The 19395-nt window shown below is 42.0% G+C and overlaps 1 protein-coding gene across 8 annotated transcripts in view; it reads right to left on the bottom strand.

Moving 5' to 3' along the window:
• Positions 1–19395, bottom strand: part of phactr1 (phosphatase and actin regulator 1) — a 35244-nt gene that overhangs the window by 8086 nt on the left and 7763 nt on the right. The window contains exons 1-7 of one of the 8 annotated variants that reach the window (XM_079504892.1): positions 16361–16606; positions 13621–13785; positions 7013–7093; positions 6117–6236; positions 5805–6008; positions 5052–5310; positions 1115–1314 (exon numbers count right to left, since the gene is read on the bottom strand). In XM_079504892.1, the coding sequence (XP_079361018.1) occupies positions 1115–1314; positions 5052–5310; positions 5805–6008; positions 6117–6236; positions 7013–7093; positions 13621–13785; positions 16361–16523 (1192 nt within the window). In that variant the 5' untranslated portion in view covers positions 16524–16606. Of the gene's footprint in view, positions 1–1114; positions 1315–5051; positions 5311–5804; positions 6009–6116; positions 6237–7012; positions 7094–12473; positions 12523–13620; positions 13786–16360; positions 16607–19395 lie in introns of those variants that run through there. The other 7 variants (XM_079504893.1, XM_079504894.1, XM_079504895.1 and 4 more) reach the window with 7 other exon arrangements.

The following is a 19395-nucleotide window of genomic DNA, read 5'->3' as shown; positions in this document are numbered from 1 at the left end:
GCACCCCACTTTGAGAACCACTGCCATAACCCACATTGTCAACATAAGCTCAGCCGATCCAGGACTTTTAGCGAGAGCAAACAGTAAAAATCTAGTTGTTTTTTGTCTAATTTAACATTGAAGAGTGTACAAATGGAATCCCGTAAGGGACCTTTCGGTTCCATTTGTGCAATCTTAAATCAAGACTGAAGATTTTACTCTGCAGTGATTTCTTTCCCAGGACACTTCCCTTTCATTTTGATAAGAGGACGGATAAAGAGCTGAGACTGCATAAATAGTTCATATACATAATGGTGCTGAGATCAATAATTCACAACTCTCATTATGAACCACAGCCCGAGTGCTTCTCTGGCCCTATACATGCATGGTGCACGCTTGTGCAAATTATAACTCCTTAAACCTCAGTGGTTCTCAATGTGGGGGACCACCGTTGGTCCTTGATGGTTGATGGGGTTCCACGGGGGAATTCAGTTTAACCACCTGACATTATCCATGTGAAAATAGCCAATATACCTGTGCAAGCTCACAATGCTTCTGCTATTTTCCAATCTTGAAAAACGTTTTTTGAAACATTTTGTGTTGTCTGTCTGTGACCAAATACATATTAGTTTGGCATACAAAGTTTGTGAACCAGTGCCTCTATACTCGACCAGGGTCCCCCAGGCGTCTACATCTGGTCAACAAATCTTATGGGACACTAGGGTTCATGTCGTTAATCCATTATAACCGTGAAAACATCTGTGTCATTTTAGATTTTAACCACTTTAACCATTATTATATACATTGGCTATTCAAAAATAGCATGTATACTTTGGCTATTTACAAAATAGCAGATGTACAAGCAAGCTCCTAGATCTGCTGCTATTTTTTAAATGTATTTTGTGCAATTCTTTAGACTATAGGCTATATTTTCTTTTTTAAGCGAACATTTTTTACTCAAATCTTTGTTTCTGGGGGTCCCTGGAACAACATATTTTGAGAAGGGGATGGGCGGCCAAATATACATGACATGAAAATGCGGGCAGACAGACCGACACGTACTACAAACATACACACTCCATCGCTGTCTGACCTCCAGACAGACAGACAGACAGACAGACAGATGGACACGTACTTGTAAACAGCGTGTCGTCGTCGTCCTCATCATCTTCCTCCTCGTCCTCTTCGTCGTCATCCTCATCATCTTCCTCCTCTTCTTCATCATCGTCCTTGTACATGCCGGGCATGTCCTCGTAGTCCGCCTCGCCGTGGAGGTTCTCCTTGTCGTTGTCGCATTCGTTCATCACCGCGGGAACCGAGTTCTTCATGGAGCTGCTTGGTAACAGGGGGGCAAAGGTCGGCGATGTTAATTTAAGAACAGCGATTCTCAGGATGGATATATTGCAAGTGAGCCGCAAACAATTGGCAAAACACTAAGATTTTATTGAAAATATAACATTAAAAATGTAAAAAGAAAAAAAAGGAAAAGAAAAGAAAGAAAGACAAAAGAAAGTCATTTGTTCTTTAAAAAGTTGAAAAAGAAATGTCATAGTGATACCAATAAATAACACTGATCAAATAACACATTGATCCAAGCCGGAACACAATCGATTGATTGATTGATTAAAATGCACACGGAAATAGATTACCATACGTTGGGGTTCTTGGCATGAAAACGTTTGAGAACCTTGTAGAGAGCCTTGTAGTTGCAGCTGCAGCTAATACAATTTATAATGGATGTGTTTGATTTAGGATGTGTCAATGTGCATTGTCAATACTGACTACAGTGTCTATATGCTATTGCTCACACATTGGCACACCCATGTCTCTGGGCACATGTGCACAGTGACAGTCATGGCATTACTTAGTGCCTCTCTGCTCTCTATGAGCTTATAGATCTGCTATTTTTTTAAACTAAAAATGCAAATTTGTGAATATATCTACTCTAAATTTAAGAAAAGCTGCCTGTCTATACACTTCCTTAGCACAGAGCAAGACTGCTGCTCGTTTAGGCGGCCATCTCAAAACGCCACGACGCACGGACAGCCTCAAGAAACCTAGCGCCGCACAGCCCTGTCCTCCAGGCTCAATGTGCCCTGCTTACAAACACCACTCTTAATTTAATTCATTTTCGTCAAAAACAACTAATCTTCCCGCAGATCACGTGTCACCAGTGAAATGCATATTGGGAGGGACACAGATTAATGTATGGCTCCGTGCAACATTCCCCTTGCCTTCCCCACTGCACTGGCACCTCCCCTTTTGGTTAGAGCGTTCTCGCTGACTGTTCCTCCTGCCAGGCAGGCAGCAGAGCCACACGGGAAAACCTTCTCCCGCCACGGCGCATACTACAGTGATACAAGTGCGACACCCGAGAACGACACAGGACGCCTCTCTCTCTTTCTCTCTCTCTGTGTGCAGTGCAGAGTGCACAGACACAGAAATAGCCTACACAGGGCGAAATGTTTGCGAGAGCGTAGCCTATGCGCGCTACAGCCAGACAGGACGTACAGTCTTGATTTTACTTACATAATTCTGTCTCTCTCAGCATCAACAGAGCTGGGATTGGCCAGCCTCATCACCATGCTGTGAGATACATATGCCCATTCGGAATTTCGGATCAACACGGTCGCCTACCACTTCTTTCCTGCTTCTTTCTACCACCACCACAATCTACAAAGCCATGCCAGAGTCATTTGCAAAGTTTAAACTGCTCGAACGTCACTGGATATAACTTTTCACTACACGTGGGTGACACACTCCTCTCCAAAGTTATTTGCAAAGTTTAAACTGCTCGAACGTCACTCAATATAACTTAACTACGCGGGTGTCACACTCCTCTCCTCTACCACCTCCTTCACCATGCCAGACAAATACAACAGGGTTTTTCGAGTCCCATTCAGCCCGGGACGGGTGAATTAGCAACGTTACATGCGCCGACACCACAAAATGGAATGAGCGGGTCCATTTGGCTACACTCCCAAAGTTACATTACTGTGACCGCGCAACCCGTGCCATCGAGAAAATAAAATGATAAATACATACAGAGATGCAATGGCAGTTAATGACAGATATCTATCTATCTATCTATCTATCTATCTATCTATCTATCTATCTATCTATCTATCTATCTATCTATCTATCTATCTATCTATCTATCTATCTATCTATCTATGACAATCTATCTATCTTAGCTAGGGGGTCTGTGGCCAAATACCTATAATTTTGGGGGTTCTTGAAATTAAAAGGTTTGAGCACCACTGATATAACAACAAAAACATGTGTTTTTCATTTAGATATTGTCTGCGATGCATACATGTATACATTCCATAGAGAAGACATACAGTAGGCCATTTCTCTCCACAGATCTTCTCACAGTGGAGACCTTTGTTTATCCCATGGGGCAAATTCAGTTTCAGCTCCACCTAGCTGATGGCTGCTCAGATGGTCATTGGAGCGAGCTGTTAAGGGTTAAGTGTCTTGCTCAGGGGCCTGGTGACCTTCTGAATGATTAGCAGTTAAGGCTCATAGACCCCTTTCTCTGGCGCCCGCCAAGGCTACACAGAGAACTGAGTAGGTTGTCAAAAAGCAAAAATCACTTTGCCTGGAGCTGCTAGAGCTGAGTGGCAGGAAATTCACTCACCAGGAGACAACCAATCAGAGTGATGGATGTAGAGGTGTGGGGGCGGGCGAGAGGGCATCTGACACACATCCATTCATCAGCGATCATGGGTCAATAACGTGGCGTTTCCCATGTGTGCAGCATATCTGCGGGCACAGGACATCTGTTTGTGTGTGTGTGTGTGTGTGTGTGTGTGTGTGTGTGTGTGTGTGTGTGTGTGTGTGTGTGTGTGTGTGTGTGTGTGTGTGTGTGTGTGTGTGTGGCTGAATGTGCTTATTCAGTGACAGAAGCTTTCTACATGAATTTCAGCAGTGACCTTGGTAGCAGCTAAAAATAGATCCAAGACCAGACAGGCGACCAGACAGGCCAGCATAAAGCCAGAACTACTACAGCTCTGACATCAGTCTGTATTCAAGCTGCTAAATGCCTAAAATACAATTGTAAGGCTTCCACAACCGTCTATTCATGCTCCTAATGTTGAACTGGCTCGATTAGATTGCGTCTTAACTGTCCACACCCCATATAGGGCCCCTCAGGAGTCTACTCCTTTTTTCTCTGTATACGTAACCAAGTATATTACTGATTTACTACTTACTGATTTATTACTCACAATGTTGCAACTGTGGGCTTGTAGATCTGCAATTGTTGCTGAATATTCACCCCAGAAACGGAGTGAACACGGGGTATTGCACACATATACAGTATACAGCTATAGCTATAGGTTGTCTCCATATATGGAGCTCAAGGTGAAAGCCTTCATTATTTCACCTAGAGCTCCATATATGGAGACAACCTATAGCTCCATGTATGACAGGTGCTGCCACTTTGGGAGCGTGGCTGAGGATGTCTGTTGGAGAGAGTGTGAGACAGACTCCACGGTGCTTGTACAGCGCAGTAGGGAAATACATTCTCATCAGACATTCATATTTTGCTAAAGTGTAGGTTATTATAGGCTATAGCTATAATTATAGCTTAAGCTTAAACTTAAGCTATACATAGCTTAAGCTTAAGCTCTGTATCTGGTTAATTGCGGGAGGATGCGGGATTCGCGGGGGCCCGCTGGTTTTATCTGTCGTGAGTGACTGTGTAAAAAAATCGTCCATCGATCATCTGACAGCCCGGGCCCCCAAGAGGTCCGGGCCGGGGGGAGACCACCCCCCCTTCCCCCCCAGTATCTCTGCGCCTGACAAGATTACATTTATTATTATCGCTATTGCTACTCTATTTCTCTCCCCCGACACGGTCGAGGCAGATGGCCGCCCACCCTAGAGTCGGGTTCTGCTTGACGTTTCTTCCTAAGGGGGAGTTTTTCGTTACCACTGTCACAAAATTGCTTGCTCTGGGCAAAGGACTCTGGCAAAGGACTCTGTCAGTCCTCTACATGTAAAGTGTCTTGAGACAACTTGTTGAAATTTAATTGAATCTCCACAGCCACTTTGTTCCCCCTCACCTCTCAAACCTCTGCATGGTGAGGGCCAGGGCCTTGTTGAGCTCCTCAATGATGCGGCTGGGCGGATGCAGGGGACCGGGCAGGGTTCCATACTGCATGGAGTGGCCACCCAGTGCCGTGTGGGGGCCCCTCTGGTATGTGAGCGTGGAGGAGGAGGTCTCCATGCCGCCCCCTGCAGGCACACAGAACATCAGCTTCTTGGGAGGTAGAGGCGGGGACATCTTCACCGGCATGCACGGTAGCTTCACTGGGCGGCAGTCTGCCCCGCCAGAAGGATAGAATGAGCATGATGCTTCTAACGTATGTTTGTGCAAACATGAAAAGATAATAAACATTGAAAAACATACCAATATCCCAATGTCCACCAAAATGGGTGCTGAATCAAAGACACCAGCAGAGAGATCTGCATACCAAATTACTCCCATTAAAAGGATTTTATTTAATGCAATGGTGTAACATTTTGAGCAACAGGCTCTTCTTGAGTTTCTTGCAAAGATGAAAACACGAGTAGGGGTGCAACACTTAATCAAACAAATAGATTTAATCAATTTGAATAATGTTTTTTTGGGGGGAAATTAAGCGTGAATCTGCCATTTTTGGCAGATTTAAACACTGGTATACAACAAAGTATATAAAGTGGTTCGACTATTTGATTTAGTCCATTAAAAAATAAAATAAAGATTAAAGAAAAATGTGAATAATAGATGCGTATGCATGCAACTACTGTACAGGTATGTGAAGATCAACACTCACACACACCTGCGATGTGGTTGGGCAGCCTGCTGAAAGGTTTGGGCGGCGGCACAGGGGGCTGTTTGTGAAGTGCAGGTCTGGAAAGCGTCGACTCAGCTACATCACCCAGATACACAGTGGACTTCTTAGTGGGAGGCCCCTGGCTGGACTTCTGGCTGTGGTCCTGTTGACATGCACCCTCAGCTGCCATCTGGAACTCTGGACCTGTACCATAGGGAGATTTAAAAACAAAAAAACAATCAGAGGTCTATCGGAATGCGTTGAGGTTAAGAAAATACAGGCCAATCGGTAAGTGCGCTGTCCAGGGCCTACCGATGGACGTCGCTCCTTCCATAAGCTCAGTTCCATCCGCTTCTGAAAGGCCAGAGCTGAGGATCGGCGAACGACCATTCTCCAAGTTCACCTCCTCTCTCATAGCTGGACAGGAGCCATCTACACATGAGGGAGAGAGATCAGAGTGATTAGACAGACGGGAGGGAATCAAATATACAAGCAAAGCAAATATGGACAGTCAAATTAGGACAAGTTACATAACTTATTATAGCGTTTAACAGTGGTTCTTCTCAAACTTTTTATTTATTTCAAGGACCCCAGTTTGGTATGCATTAGGCCACAGACCCCCATGACGAGTATATAAATGAAACTCAAATCAAATCAAGTCCATTTAGTAAACAAGGGTCCATAATAACTTTGCTGGGCACCCTCAAGGACCCCTGGTGGTCCCCGCCCGGACCCCACTGGAGTATATAATCCCATTCCTGAATAGAGGGTTTCAAACCAGATTGACTTTATTTAGTCTCTGGACCGCCATTTCAAATTATTCTGTCCCAGGCACCCAGATAATTTTCATTGAATTGTCTGCAATTGTACACTCATACTCGTATAATATTGTAATAATTTCAAGTGAATTGAACTGTAGTGAAATTAAACTACTCCTCATTTGGCTGGGGACCCTTTGGATCACTGTCAACGAACCCTTGGGGTTCCGGGTGCCATTTTTTGCATTCCACAAGAATGCAAAATGTGAAAGAAAAGTGGGTTACCATGATGATACACTCTCACTGAGGGTCACAGGCAAACAGTCAAATAATAGATAGTGTATTGTGTTGTGACATTGGAGTCCAAACTATCAGAAAAATGTTGACAAGCACTGACAAGAAAACGATACACTATATGAATGTTCACCCCAGTTCTCCGCTGTTTCTCACCTTTGTCATAAACCTCCTTCAGCACTCCTTTTTTGATCAGAGCCTCTCTGCTCTGACGAGTGGACATCTTCCTCTCCAGCACTGGGGAACACACACAGTGATGTAAAACAAAACAAGACTATTTTCAAGATATCTTGAATGGAACCACTGCTCTGTTCAACTGGCAAGTTTCATGGCAGTTAGATTTTAAGATATCTTGTGGTCGAGGAAAGGCAATGGGTGAGCAAGTAGTGTTCATCCACAGTACATGAAGGTGCACAGACGTTTCCACGGCTATCCCGCCAGTCATTTTTGAGACATCTTGTTTGGGACTAAACAATCAATGTAGTAAAGGGTAAATAACAGAACAGCTAGAACAGTCAGAGGTATGTTCAGAAAATTCTGAAAATTAATTTGTGCAATGGAGTCTTTAACACCAGGAAAAGCAAGCACTTATGCCATATCATGATATTACAATCCCAATCTCAGATGATATCTATATCTAGTCTCATTATATCACGATATCCATATAAACTGCTCAGCCATAACGGACAGACAAACCAACTGACCAACATCCTTTAGAGCCCCACTGCCATCTATCTAGAGCAAGTAATTAGGTGTGCAGTTCATGAACAATGCTGCACAAAATCACAAAACGGTGTTCAGTTTTTGAGCAAATCATTAATTTAAGAGTTGTATTCTCGGCTACAGTGAAGTTACACCAGGCTTCTGTTTTGGGACATCACACACCCAGTGGTGTGTGAGCCACCGTATGATTGGTCCACTTTTGTGTGGACACACAGACAATTACTGTTCACTGTGCCTTTCAGCCATGTGATAAACAAAAATCACACCCGTGTGAAGTGAGGGGCACTCTTATCATCATACATCATCGCATTCTGGCCAATCACATCCTAATTTTGTATTTACACAAACACTCAAAACATTCATTATCAATGACATTTAATGTTTGTGTTAGGAACAAATTAAAGGGATATTCACTTTCGAACATGTTCATGTCTACTTGGGCTTCTGTGAGCACACCAGGGCTTCTGTGAGCACCCAGTTGCTTGACTCGGTATTTAGATATTTGATATTAATTTAATCAGACACAATTCCTATACAAACCCATTGCAACTTCAATTTACATTTTAGCCATTCATGGAAAACACCTGTTCTTGGTTCTGGTGACTGATAATGTCCTAATACGTGAGGGGCCGTGTTTTTTTCAATTATTTTTTTCATTTATTATATTTTATTGTGTTTTTTAAGATATTTTTATTTAGAGAAACATGTCACACAATATTTATTTTTGTATTCTATTTTATGTCTTTATTTTTATTCCATCCCCCCAAAAGAAATAAATGAATGAAGTAATTGAAAAAACATAGCCCCTCATGCATTAGAATAAGCCAAGGAGCCACTATCACTCAACAGAACCAATCATGGGTGTTTTCAATTAATCTAAAATGGTTAAAATGACATTTTAAGCAATATAAGGGTTTATATGGGAAGGGGCGTGTCTGATAACATGAATATCAAAACTAATATCTAAACTAATAATTTTAGTAGTGATCGCAAAATTGAGGATGAAATTTGAGGACGGAATCGTCTGCACGTATTGTGCCGCTGTGATTGGCTGGAAGGTGTGTCATTCTGTGCTGTGACTGGCTGGAAAAATCATTCACCTGACTGGTGCTAATAGTTGCTACTACTACTTTGGGAGGTTCAGCAATACAAATGCAATGCGTTGAGGAAGGCCAGTGATGCCTCTACTTGGACTCCAAAGTATGGTATGATAGCTGGGGTTATGGTAGCTAATAGCTAATAAAAACAGGGAAAGGCTGTGAGAAGGTAGATCCATCATCCACGCAAGTCCTGCATAAAACATGTCCAGTTTTGTGCTTGCTGATGATGTAGTGGATGCCATGCATGGGGGACCATATGCAAAGCTGACCAAGGAGTGAACCCTGCCTTCTCTCCTGTGCCTCCCCCCACTGTGCCTCCCCCCACTGTCCCTCTAAGCACATTTTCTTCTGCACACCGCTTAACCACTTCCACCTTGGTGTCCCTATTTTGGGCATTTTATTATCATAAACACTTTATAACTAAAATCGCAGGGGTAGCAGTAGCAGATCTCCGAGCACTACAAAATATAGATTGTCTACTTTTGCCTAAAGTACATACTATACTATAGAGCTAAAGTGGCTTAATTGAATGGCTGCAATACTGAGCAGAATACCCACTTTTTGAAATGAATGCAGCTTTGCACTTGCAGGGCATACACTACAGTAACAGTAGGCTATCTCATCTTTTTTTTCTTTTTCTATTATTATTTCTACAGTAATAGTACACCTATTTCTACAGTAGGTGAACTTGATGGCTTCCCATGGGACTTTACAGAATGCTAGTATGTGTAAGAGCTGAGCCAGCTGTACAACAGGCGTTTTTATGCACTCACTCTCCGGTTTATAAAGCGACATCATACAGCTTTTTTGTTTTCGTTTTTTCGGTCTCCCTGTCGAACTCTCAAGACAAAGGCACGTTCACTTTCACTGGATCTACTTACATGATGAATAGATTGTTTTATTGAATGCATCATCATAACTGAATAGAGGCAAGGGTCCAACAATAACATATGGCCACACTACATGTGTGGTGTCACTGGGGAGGGAAGGACCGTGAATGATCCTATCTGTGTGTGTTTGTGCAGTGCGTGTAATTTAGACGCACGCAAGGGAGACTGCTTTGACAGCTGGGGGACCAGCGTGAGTTTAAAAATATTTTCCTCGCTTCACTGCTGTGTTAGAGTGTGTCTCAAGAGGCAGGAAGAGTATACTATAATAACTAGCCATGAGAATGTGGCTTAAAACTACTAGCCCGATTCTAAAAACGCCTTCTAAATCCTGAACTAAGTTTTCCGAAAATTCAAATATGAAATAAAGAATCACACCTGTGTGAAGTGAGGGGTGCTCTTATCATCGTAAATCATCATGACGTAAAATAGACACTATGCCTATACACTGACACCACGCTAGACAGGAACGCCCAAAAAAGTCACATCCGGTTTTAGCCTGGGGTAAGAATTTTCTATGGCTGCCAATGCAACTTGGTCCAATCCTTAATCACATACGGACAAACATCTATGCCGATGCTATCTAACTTGCGGAGGTAGCGTGCCTTGTCCACGGGCAACAGATCTTTCAACGTATGGCATTGCAAATACGTTTGATAATCGCTACTCTGCTGAGTCTGCTCAATATTGTTTTGAAAATGCCGCAAATTGCATTGCAGTGAACGAACGTAAATCACAACTTCCCCCGGTGGTGGGCGGGGTCACAGTTTGAGGCGCTGTTTACGTGCCGTGGTGTCAGTGTATTTGCTCAGACACTATGACTTAAAATTCTCCACTCATTGTCAATGGGAATGTAATGTTTGTTAGTGGACGATAACCAAAAGCTGGATGTAGGAGGGGCTAGCGCCCCTCAAAAATTACAAAAATGTTATGCTGTTAATATACTGTACATACTACATAGCAACAAGAACTCCAAAATGGGTTAATGTATCCACAATTCCACACATTTAGTTTTTCTTCCCATTTTTCACCAGTAGTGGTGAAAAGTAACTAGTTTTTATTCAAGTACTTGTAGCTGGACTACGTAACTTTCCTCTTCTACCCCCATTGTGCTGACATTTCTTATCATTGAGCTAATAGAGCCTGCAATTTTGCTCAGGTGATCAAGACAACTGAATCTCACCTTTGACATGATCTAAATGAAGACCTGTAAAATAAATACATAAATACAAATACAAAAAAAAATAAAAAACATAAAACAAAACCGTAACTAGCATACAAAGTATTTTTCAAATAAACGGTTAATTAGTTGTGCATCATTCATATCCATCATATTAACATAGTTTATATTATTAAACAACGCTTCTCTAACCGCACCATAAAAAGGACAATACAACACAAAATGATATTCATTCTCTATTTCATTGAGATCACACATTTGGCAGATTCAATCTTCTTCATCTAGCTAGCCCAACATAACAACCCGTTTCAATATGGTATAGTGGCAGTATAAGTTATATTGTATTATTACACGGCTTGGTTGAATGCTTGATTCTGATTGGTCAATCTCTGAATTCAGCTGTGTGTTATTTCTTGATAATGCCCGCCATGCTCTATAACAGGCCGCTGGCTAATCAAAGAAAGGCTCAGAGCACCTGCTGCGCTGCTTGAATTTGATGCTGTATCCAACATGACAGCCATGTAGACAAACACACCATGTCATTTACAATTAAACATTGTTCTCAAGAATGTTTTTGAAAACATTTGAAGCGAGAAATACACAATGCAGTAACCGAAAATGATTCTACTTGATCAACTAATTTTCTTGTTTTCCGAGGCGACTGTGCTGCAGCATTTGGGCAGATGGCCAGCGCGACTACTTTCAAATCATTACCGTAAGCAAGGAAATACCTTGTTTGGTTGTTACGTTTGGGTCAATTTATGAATAAAGTAGCCGTGTAATAAGCAGGGTAATGTACGACGCGGTGGAGGTTGTTTAAAAATAATTCCCTTTAGGATGATTAAACACCTCGACTTTTCCATTTCTTCACTACATGTCAGAAGGCCTTTACACAATATATTGTACAATAATTTGACAGCTTTAGTTAATAAGTGTAGTTATGTTGTTCATACAAAACATACATTAACTGATAAATGATGATGTATTATAGGTTTATTATAGGTTAAGCCGTTAGGCTACCCAGCAGCACATGAGGTAATTAAAATTCAGTAATAGATTGCGAAATTGACCATTTTGCATAATGAGTAATTTGGTACTTAGTTTATTTTGATGCCAAGACTTTTTTGAATACATTTACTACAAAGTATTTCTACACTGTGGTTTGCTACATTTATTAAAGTAAAAAGTCAGAGTATTTATTCCACCACTAGCTACACAGAGCAACCTTGTATTCCCACTCAGAACACACCTTACATAATCACATACACACACATGACCTCCTACTGGCTCAAACATCCCTCCAGAGAACAATCTAATTAATTATCACCAGAACGAGCAGGCACCCAGGCAGGCACAGTGATAAACTGATGACTACTAAAACCCATCTGAATCGGCTGTGATTTTCAATTACCAACTCTTCCACGGCTGTTGCGTCTGCATTTTCGATGAACAATGCCATAATTTATGTAACACAGCCTTTTTGAACTGAGTGCAGATTACAATTTGTTTTCCATCTAACAAGAAACTCTGGACTGTCACAGTTAAACTGATTCCTGGCACATCGACCATGCAGATTTTATAAAAAGAAAAACACAAACACATACTACTACTCACAGGACAAATACGACGACAGCGTCAAAAGACTCAAAACGAAGTCGGGTTACAGAGAAAGTATCCTGATTTTGCCAGTCGCTCACCACATTGAAGTTAAAAGTTAAAACACAAACCTTGTATTTGTGAGTCAAGCAGAAGCTACTCAGAACCTCAAGCAATCCCCCCACCCTCATAAACTAATACTTTATGTTAAACAATAGGCTGTTTGGTTGGAATGCGGCTTTGCTGTGGTGATCTGTGGGTTAAAACAGCAGAAGCTGACCCATGGGGCCCCATGGCGCTGACCTTCCCTTACATAACCACCATCATCATCATCATCATCATCATCATGGATCAACCTATACCAGACCCCCCACCACCACCCACTCTGCCATTGGTCGATATAGCCTCATTGTACAGCATATGCCTATAGGAGCAGGGATCATTTCATCTACTGTCAGATGAAGCATACTACTCATGGGAAAGATGTGAGAGTAGGGGTCTTAAGGGCTATTCATACTCCAGTTTAGGTGAAAACTACACATCACGCCGTGGTGGTAGTCACCTTATCACCGAGTATGAATACGCCTTTATGGTACGGTTACAGTAGGCGGTCAAGTAGGGGAGTTACAGTATGGGTAAGCTAGGTAAGAGGAAGTAAGAGTTGAGGTAGGTAGTAATGTACGCTGATGTAGGTGAGTGGGTAGAGTGGGTAGAGGCTGTCTGGGAATCGGAAGGTTCAACCATTGGCTCTACCAAACTTTCAGTGCTTGTACTGTACCAGTCCATGTGTCGAAGAGTCCCTGAGTGAGGCACTTAAGCTCAATACACATTTCGCTGCGTCCGTACCAGTGAGTGACAAATAAACCCACTTGACTATGTTATGTCTTACCTGCCCTGATGACGACTCCCGTGAGTCGAAACATGTTGGCTGTTTTTAACTTTTCTAAATAAAGTACTTTGATTTTTATCCACCCTCTCCTCATTTTTAAACCATTTTGAGTGCTCGGATCGCCGCCTTTTTTTCCACTTGACTATGTGTTGAAGTTTCCCTGAGAAAAACACTTGCCCTTTAACTGCCTCCCCGGGTGGCACTGGCACTGCTCCTTATAGTTTGGGTAAATGCAGAGGATAAATTCCAGGTATGTGAAAATGTTCTTGGCAACAGCAAGTAAAGGGGATACAATTATTTTTTATTATGGTAGGATTTAAAGTAGAGGAGTGAAGGGTAGGGAGCTATGGTAGTAGGTATGGTTAAAAGTGATGCCATTTGGCTCTTACCAGCAGAGGTCTGCTTGAACTTCTCACTCTTCTTCTTCCTCCATTTCCATGGCTTAAAGAGACGCCCCAGGGAGGCGAATTTGCTCCGCCTGCGAATCGGTGGTGTGTGCGTGCCCGGGACCAGCGAATCAGAGCGCATCGCTGCCAACCGCTCTACCTCTTCAGCTGGAAACAAGACAGAGATCGACCACTTAACTTAACAGCAAGTGCAAATGCTGGTGGTATGAATGATGTAATAGCTACTAGCTAGTTCATAGATTTTAACCCCCACTGAACTGCACATCCTTCCTGTTAAAGGGAGTTAAGACAAGCATCAGCAAAAATGGGTCAATGACCACAATATAAATTATAATGTATAACATTATTTTCCAGAGAAAAATATGTTTACAATCTAGAATCATGCAGCACTTAACACAGTTCAACTTCTTCCTCAGTCTTCTTCTCTGTTTCTCTATAAACTGTGCTTCACTCTCCATTGGAGAGTGTGTGTTCTAATCTAATGTAATCACAATGCAGGCTGTTCTATTTAGCCCACTCTGCTTTTCCATTTAAACTCCCCTTTTCCCATTACGCACCATCCAGCTCCAACAGTGTGTTTGGAAAATGTACTTGTGTGCCAGAGGCAATGAAAACATTTTAACAGACAGGCATGGATGTGCAGTGCACACATGCACACCACAGACAAATTACATATACACAAGTAGTGAACGCTAATGCATTATGTATGGATTGTTACCTCATGATGGGGGCTATGCTTTCTTCCCATTGTGTTTATCTGGTTTCAGGCTTTCTTCAAAAGTTATGATCAGGTTTGCATGAAAATGTGTGGAAACTTTGACCAAGGGGCATATGGAAAAATGGATTAACTTCTAACATTTGCACAAAGGGACTGTGCAGTGGGCATGGCTTCTCACAAAAATGCTAATAATTTAGCAGTTGGGTGCGAATGAATAAATAATGAAAAGCGAACTAACTAACCAAACAAAAACAAGCCAATAAAAGGAAGCTAAAGGCGTAGGACAAAACAAATTGTATAAAATATCAGCACATCATCAACTGCAGATTCTGTAAGAGGTGGCAGTAAGCAAAGGTTGAAGAAGCAGGCTTGTGACCAAAAAGCCACTTGGTTTGGTTTGAGCAATGATTTCCCATCCATCGGCCATGGAAGCACTCAAGACCATGTTGCTGTGGTTGTATTGAGTACTAGCGACCAGGGGTCAATGTGAATCAGGGTGCCGCTGCCGCTTAAATCAAACCATGTGAGCAGCACAAATCTGATGACAACTGATTTTCTATATCTATCTAACTATAATAGGCAAACTTTCGACCATCAGTGACATTAGTAATGGAAGCGCTCTCACCAAACCCATGCCTAAACTTAACCATACTAACTGTGACTATAAAATCACGTCTAATATCATGCTGAATATTATGGGGAAAAAATAAGTAAATAAAAAAGTAGGGTTCGGATGGTTTTACGGCTCACCTCTGGGAGTATGGCTACCAATCTGTTTATCATTCTGTCAACAACCACTACTACTACCACCATAGTGGATTATCCAGTGGTGTAAAGTAACATACATTCACTTAAGTACTGTACTTAAGTACAATTTTGAGGTATTTGTACTTTACTTGAGTGTTTACAACTTCCAATAGGCTACTTTTACTTCTACTCCACTACATCTCAGACAGATATTGTACTCCACTACATTTATTTGAAAACTTTAGTTACTAGTTACTTTGTAGATTGTGATTATTATTACAAAACATACATTATTAACCACTTCAGCCCTACATACATTTCGGACATTTAACAATTAAATGAAATGAAAACTTGTGAAACGGGACATTCTGCATAATAACTGTACTTTCTACTTTTGGTACTTCAAGTATATTTAGATTGTTGATGACAATACTTTTGTACTTTTACTCAAGTACATTTTAAATTCCTGAATCCTGACTTTTACGTGTAACAGAGTTTTTCTATAGCCTATTGCAGTATTGATAATTTTACACTTAAGTAAAACATTTATACTTTTTCCACCACTGGGATTATCTCATCTAGGCTAACCCCTGCTGACAGATATTAGAGCTCTGAAATAAACAGCTGAAGCTCACACAGTGAGTGAGGCTACATTCTTTCATTCAAACCCATGTGCCTGTTATCTTGCTGCTACATCAGCATCTCACAACAAATAAGACTACAAAGAAAGTAACCTTACAGCCATGATGAAAGAGATTGGATTTGATATTGGACTGAGGGATAACGTATCTAATCGGGGCTATAGGTATGATGGTGCACAATGGTTCCCGCACAATGATGCATAAACATTATACATAAACATTTCTTATTGCTTTGAAAGTAAACCCAGTGGTTACTTTAGCTTACAATGGAAATATGAAAACAAGTAAAGCAATAATGTACAGTTGAACTTGATAGGCCTGGCTTAAACAGTAAAATGTGTTATTAATATCCATGTATTTGTAACTGTAGCTGAGTGTGTACAAATGTAACCAAATGGACCGTTAGATATTTGTACACATGTCAGACAGAGCTATTACGGTATTTTATTAGATTATTACAAACAACACATGGGATGAAACTGGCCCTGCACGGATGGAACGCACATTTCCTCAGGCAGGCAGAAGCATCGCCGGGTAAAGGGAGCGGTTATGCCCGCCTCGTTTCCCAACATCTCTCGTATCGGCGCTCATACAAACGCAACTTTATTCCTCTCACCTTCCAGCGGGTCCGCTCCACGACAGTTGCTGCATATGTGTTTGATCTCTTTGCCTATCTGACAGTGGATTATAAACGGCATGCTGTTGTTATTGTTGCTTGCAGCAGGTTGTTGCTGTCCAGGTTGCTGCTGCTGCTTGCTGTTATGGTTACGGTGCTTCATCCGAACCAGACAGAAGGCTCTCCTCCTCTTCCTCGGCTTCTCCTCTTCGGACGCGGGAGCGGGAGCTGCTGGGGGAGCGTGGTGGTGGTGGTGGATGTCGTTCGGAGTCGGACATCTAGATTCGTACCATGGGCGCAACACTTCGCCTCCACAACCCGCCATATTAGCGGTAATAGGCTAATAGCGGATTTTCTATCCACCTCCTCCTCTCGCAGACTCGCCCTCTGCTTTGAAATGGTTAAAACACACACACACATGCACACACACACACACACACACACACACACACACACACACACACACACACACACACACACACACACACACACACACACACACACACACACAGTGTGGAAATTGGAATGGTCGTCGGAACTCGCCAATCCTGCGCATGGAGGGTACGACGTCAGCCAATGAGTTTGAAGCGAGAAGGGAGTGTGTGTGTGTGTGTGTGTGTGTGTGTGTGTGTGTGTGTGTGTGTGTGTGTGTGTGTGTGTGTGTGACGGTGCGTGCGTGTGTGAGTGAGAAACGTTGTAAGAACAATGAATCTAAATACTAATGCCCACTTAAACCAATATTACATTATGGCCTGCGAACTGTCCCATGTGCTATATGGATATGCTATACAGTAGGAGTAGGTATTCCGTATTCGTTAATACCATATAAAAGTCTCCAGAGCAATGCACAGAGACTGAAAAGTGTCATGCAGCTCTACTGCCCCCCTATGGTTTGGTCTGAAACGCACAACCCACAACAGTCTTCTGCAACACTTCTCAAACCCACAATTGCATATTTTATAACTTCATCACAAATGAGCAAAATTAACACATATAGCCCTTCCGTTTAGACGCTGAATAGCTGCTTAATGGCCACTATCGCCATGCCACGATAATTGATAAGCTAAAAGCAATCGGTTTTGAAACACATCAGTGAGCTGGGTGCATGGCTGCAGGCCTATCTGGAGAGGCATTCCACAAGGAAGCATACTAGGGGCTTTTACTGTTCCTAATATAATTATGTTAAGGACATAACATCAGCTTGTCAAAAAAAATGCATGGCTGACCACAAGAAAAGTGTAAATTACCTACCTGGATTGCATTTTAGAGGCTAATCTTTCCAGTGAAAAAACAGAACAGAATACATTGAGAACTCTTGTAGGAGCACTCATTCAATGTCACTTCTTAGACTATATGCATGCACCTCATGTTACCACAGCACCACAAAGGCCTTAAAAACAAGGCTTCAGACATCCCAAAACATTAACAAACTGGTCAGGCTACTTCTTGGCCTTCCATCTAGAACCCATTTAACCTCTTCTCATTTTGTTAGGGTGGGATGGCCCAGGGTAGAAGACAAATACAGCAACTTGCAATGGGCCTGGTCTACAAGATACACCACACCTCATTGATACCCATGTACTGTATCTGTCTAACTACTTCAAAAACATCAATCAAGTCCACAATCACAACACCAGATTTGGCACGAACAAGGGTTTAAAATTGTTTTCCTGCTATGCCACCAAAATGTGCAATGCCCTATAATACCAACAGCCATAAAGAAGTGTGAGTGTGTGCGTGCGTGCGTGCGTGCGTGCGTGCGTTGTTAAATGTGTGTGTCCGTGCATCTCTGTGTGCAATGACAATGTGATGTGAATGGCAACATGGAACAAGGTTTTTATTTTAGTTACAATAATTTCCTACACTGTGTATGGGCTTTATATGCAGGCATTTTATGTAACAGCAGGGGGAAAAACATACACAGTTCCCTTTCATGCTGACTGAAGTGGGTGATGATTCATGGGGGCTTTCACATTCAAAGCACAGGGCTGTGTGTCACTACACCATCAAATCCTAAGTGGGAATTTTACAAATGGAACCAATCAGCAGTGGTCCTGTATGGGGGACCCTGCTGACTGTGTGCTCTGCCCTTTCATTTCAGGAATGCTATAATCAAAGTCTTAATTAGCAGTGTGTAATAGCCTTGGTTAGACATAGCATTGGTCCGACTGGATTAAGGTTGGTGAGGGGTGCGTTAAGACGACTGGATTAAGGTTGGTGAGGGGTGCGTTTAGACGACTGGATTAAGGTTGGTGAGGTGTGCGTTAAGGGTTGGGAGATGGTTAAGGTTAGGTTTAGGTGTGCTGCCCGTGAGGGTTTGAGATATCGGACCAATGGTATGTCTAACCAAAAGCATGCAACCGTCTCAGATGACAATATACCGGTAGTCAAATGTATGTCATCATATGACTGTGTCACCAAGTGAAAAATATTTTATTCTAGGTGAGTGACATAGTCGTAAAACAACATATAAATCAGGTCTGCACGTATAGGCTACCCGTATACTTAGTTGACCCATGTCCCCCTCACAGCACGTCTTGCTATTTTTGCTGAATGTTCACCCCAGAATAGGGCCACTAGAGTTCATACGTGTGGTTAAGATTTTAGGATAACACACATCAGAGTACTAGTCTGTCTATAAAGACCACCAGAGTCACAACCAATATTTTTGCATTCTGTAAGAGCAGGGGAAGATCCACAGTGCCAAAATCTTTTGATAAATCAATAAACAGAGCTGCTACACAGCATCTTCTTATCCACTGCGGACAAAATGTAATTTAAAACCAAGGATGCTACAGAGATGTACGTGATTAGCCCTAAAGCTAGATTGATGAGGGCTCAACACTGAATGCCTGTATAAATACTATTGTATTATTATTATTATTAAAGGACCTATAACATACAATTCTACTTTTTCAATTTCTTTTGTGTTTTTGGGGCTCCCATATGTGTTTTCTATCCCCACAAATAACCAATTTTGAACAATCAGGCTTTCATCATATAGGTGCTTTAATGGAAATTTCTCTCAGGAACAG

Source organism: Electrona antarctica (genome assembly GCF_951216825.1).
Source record: "Electrona antarctica genome assembly, chromosome: 7".
NCBI lineage: Eukaryota > Metazoa > Chordata > Actinopteri > Myctophiformes > Myctophidae > Electrona > Electrona antarctica.
The sequence above is the reverse complement of the archived record's forward strand: the minus strand, read 5'-3'. Positions and strand labels throughout refer to the sequence as shown.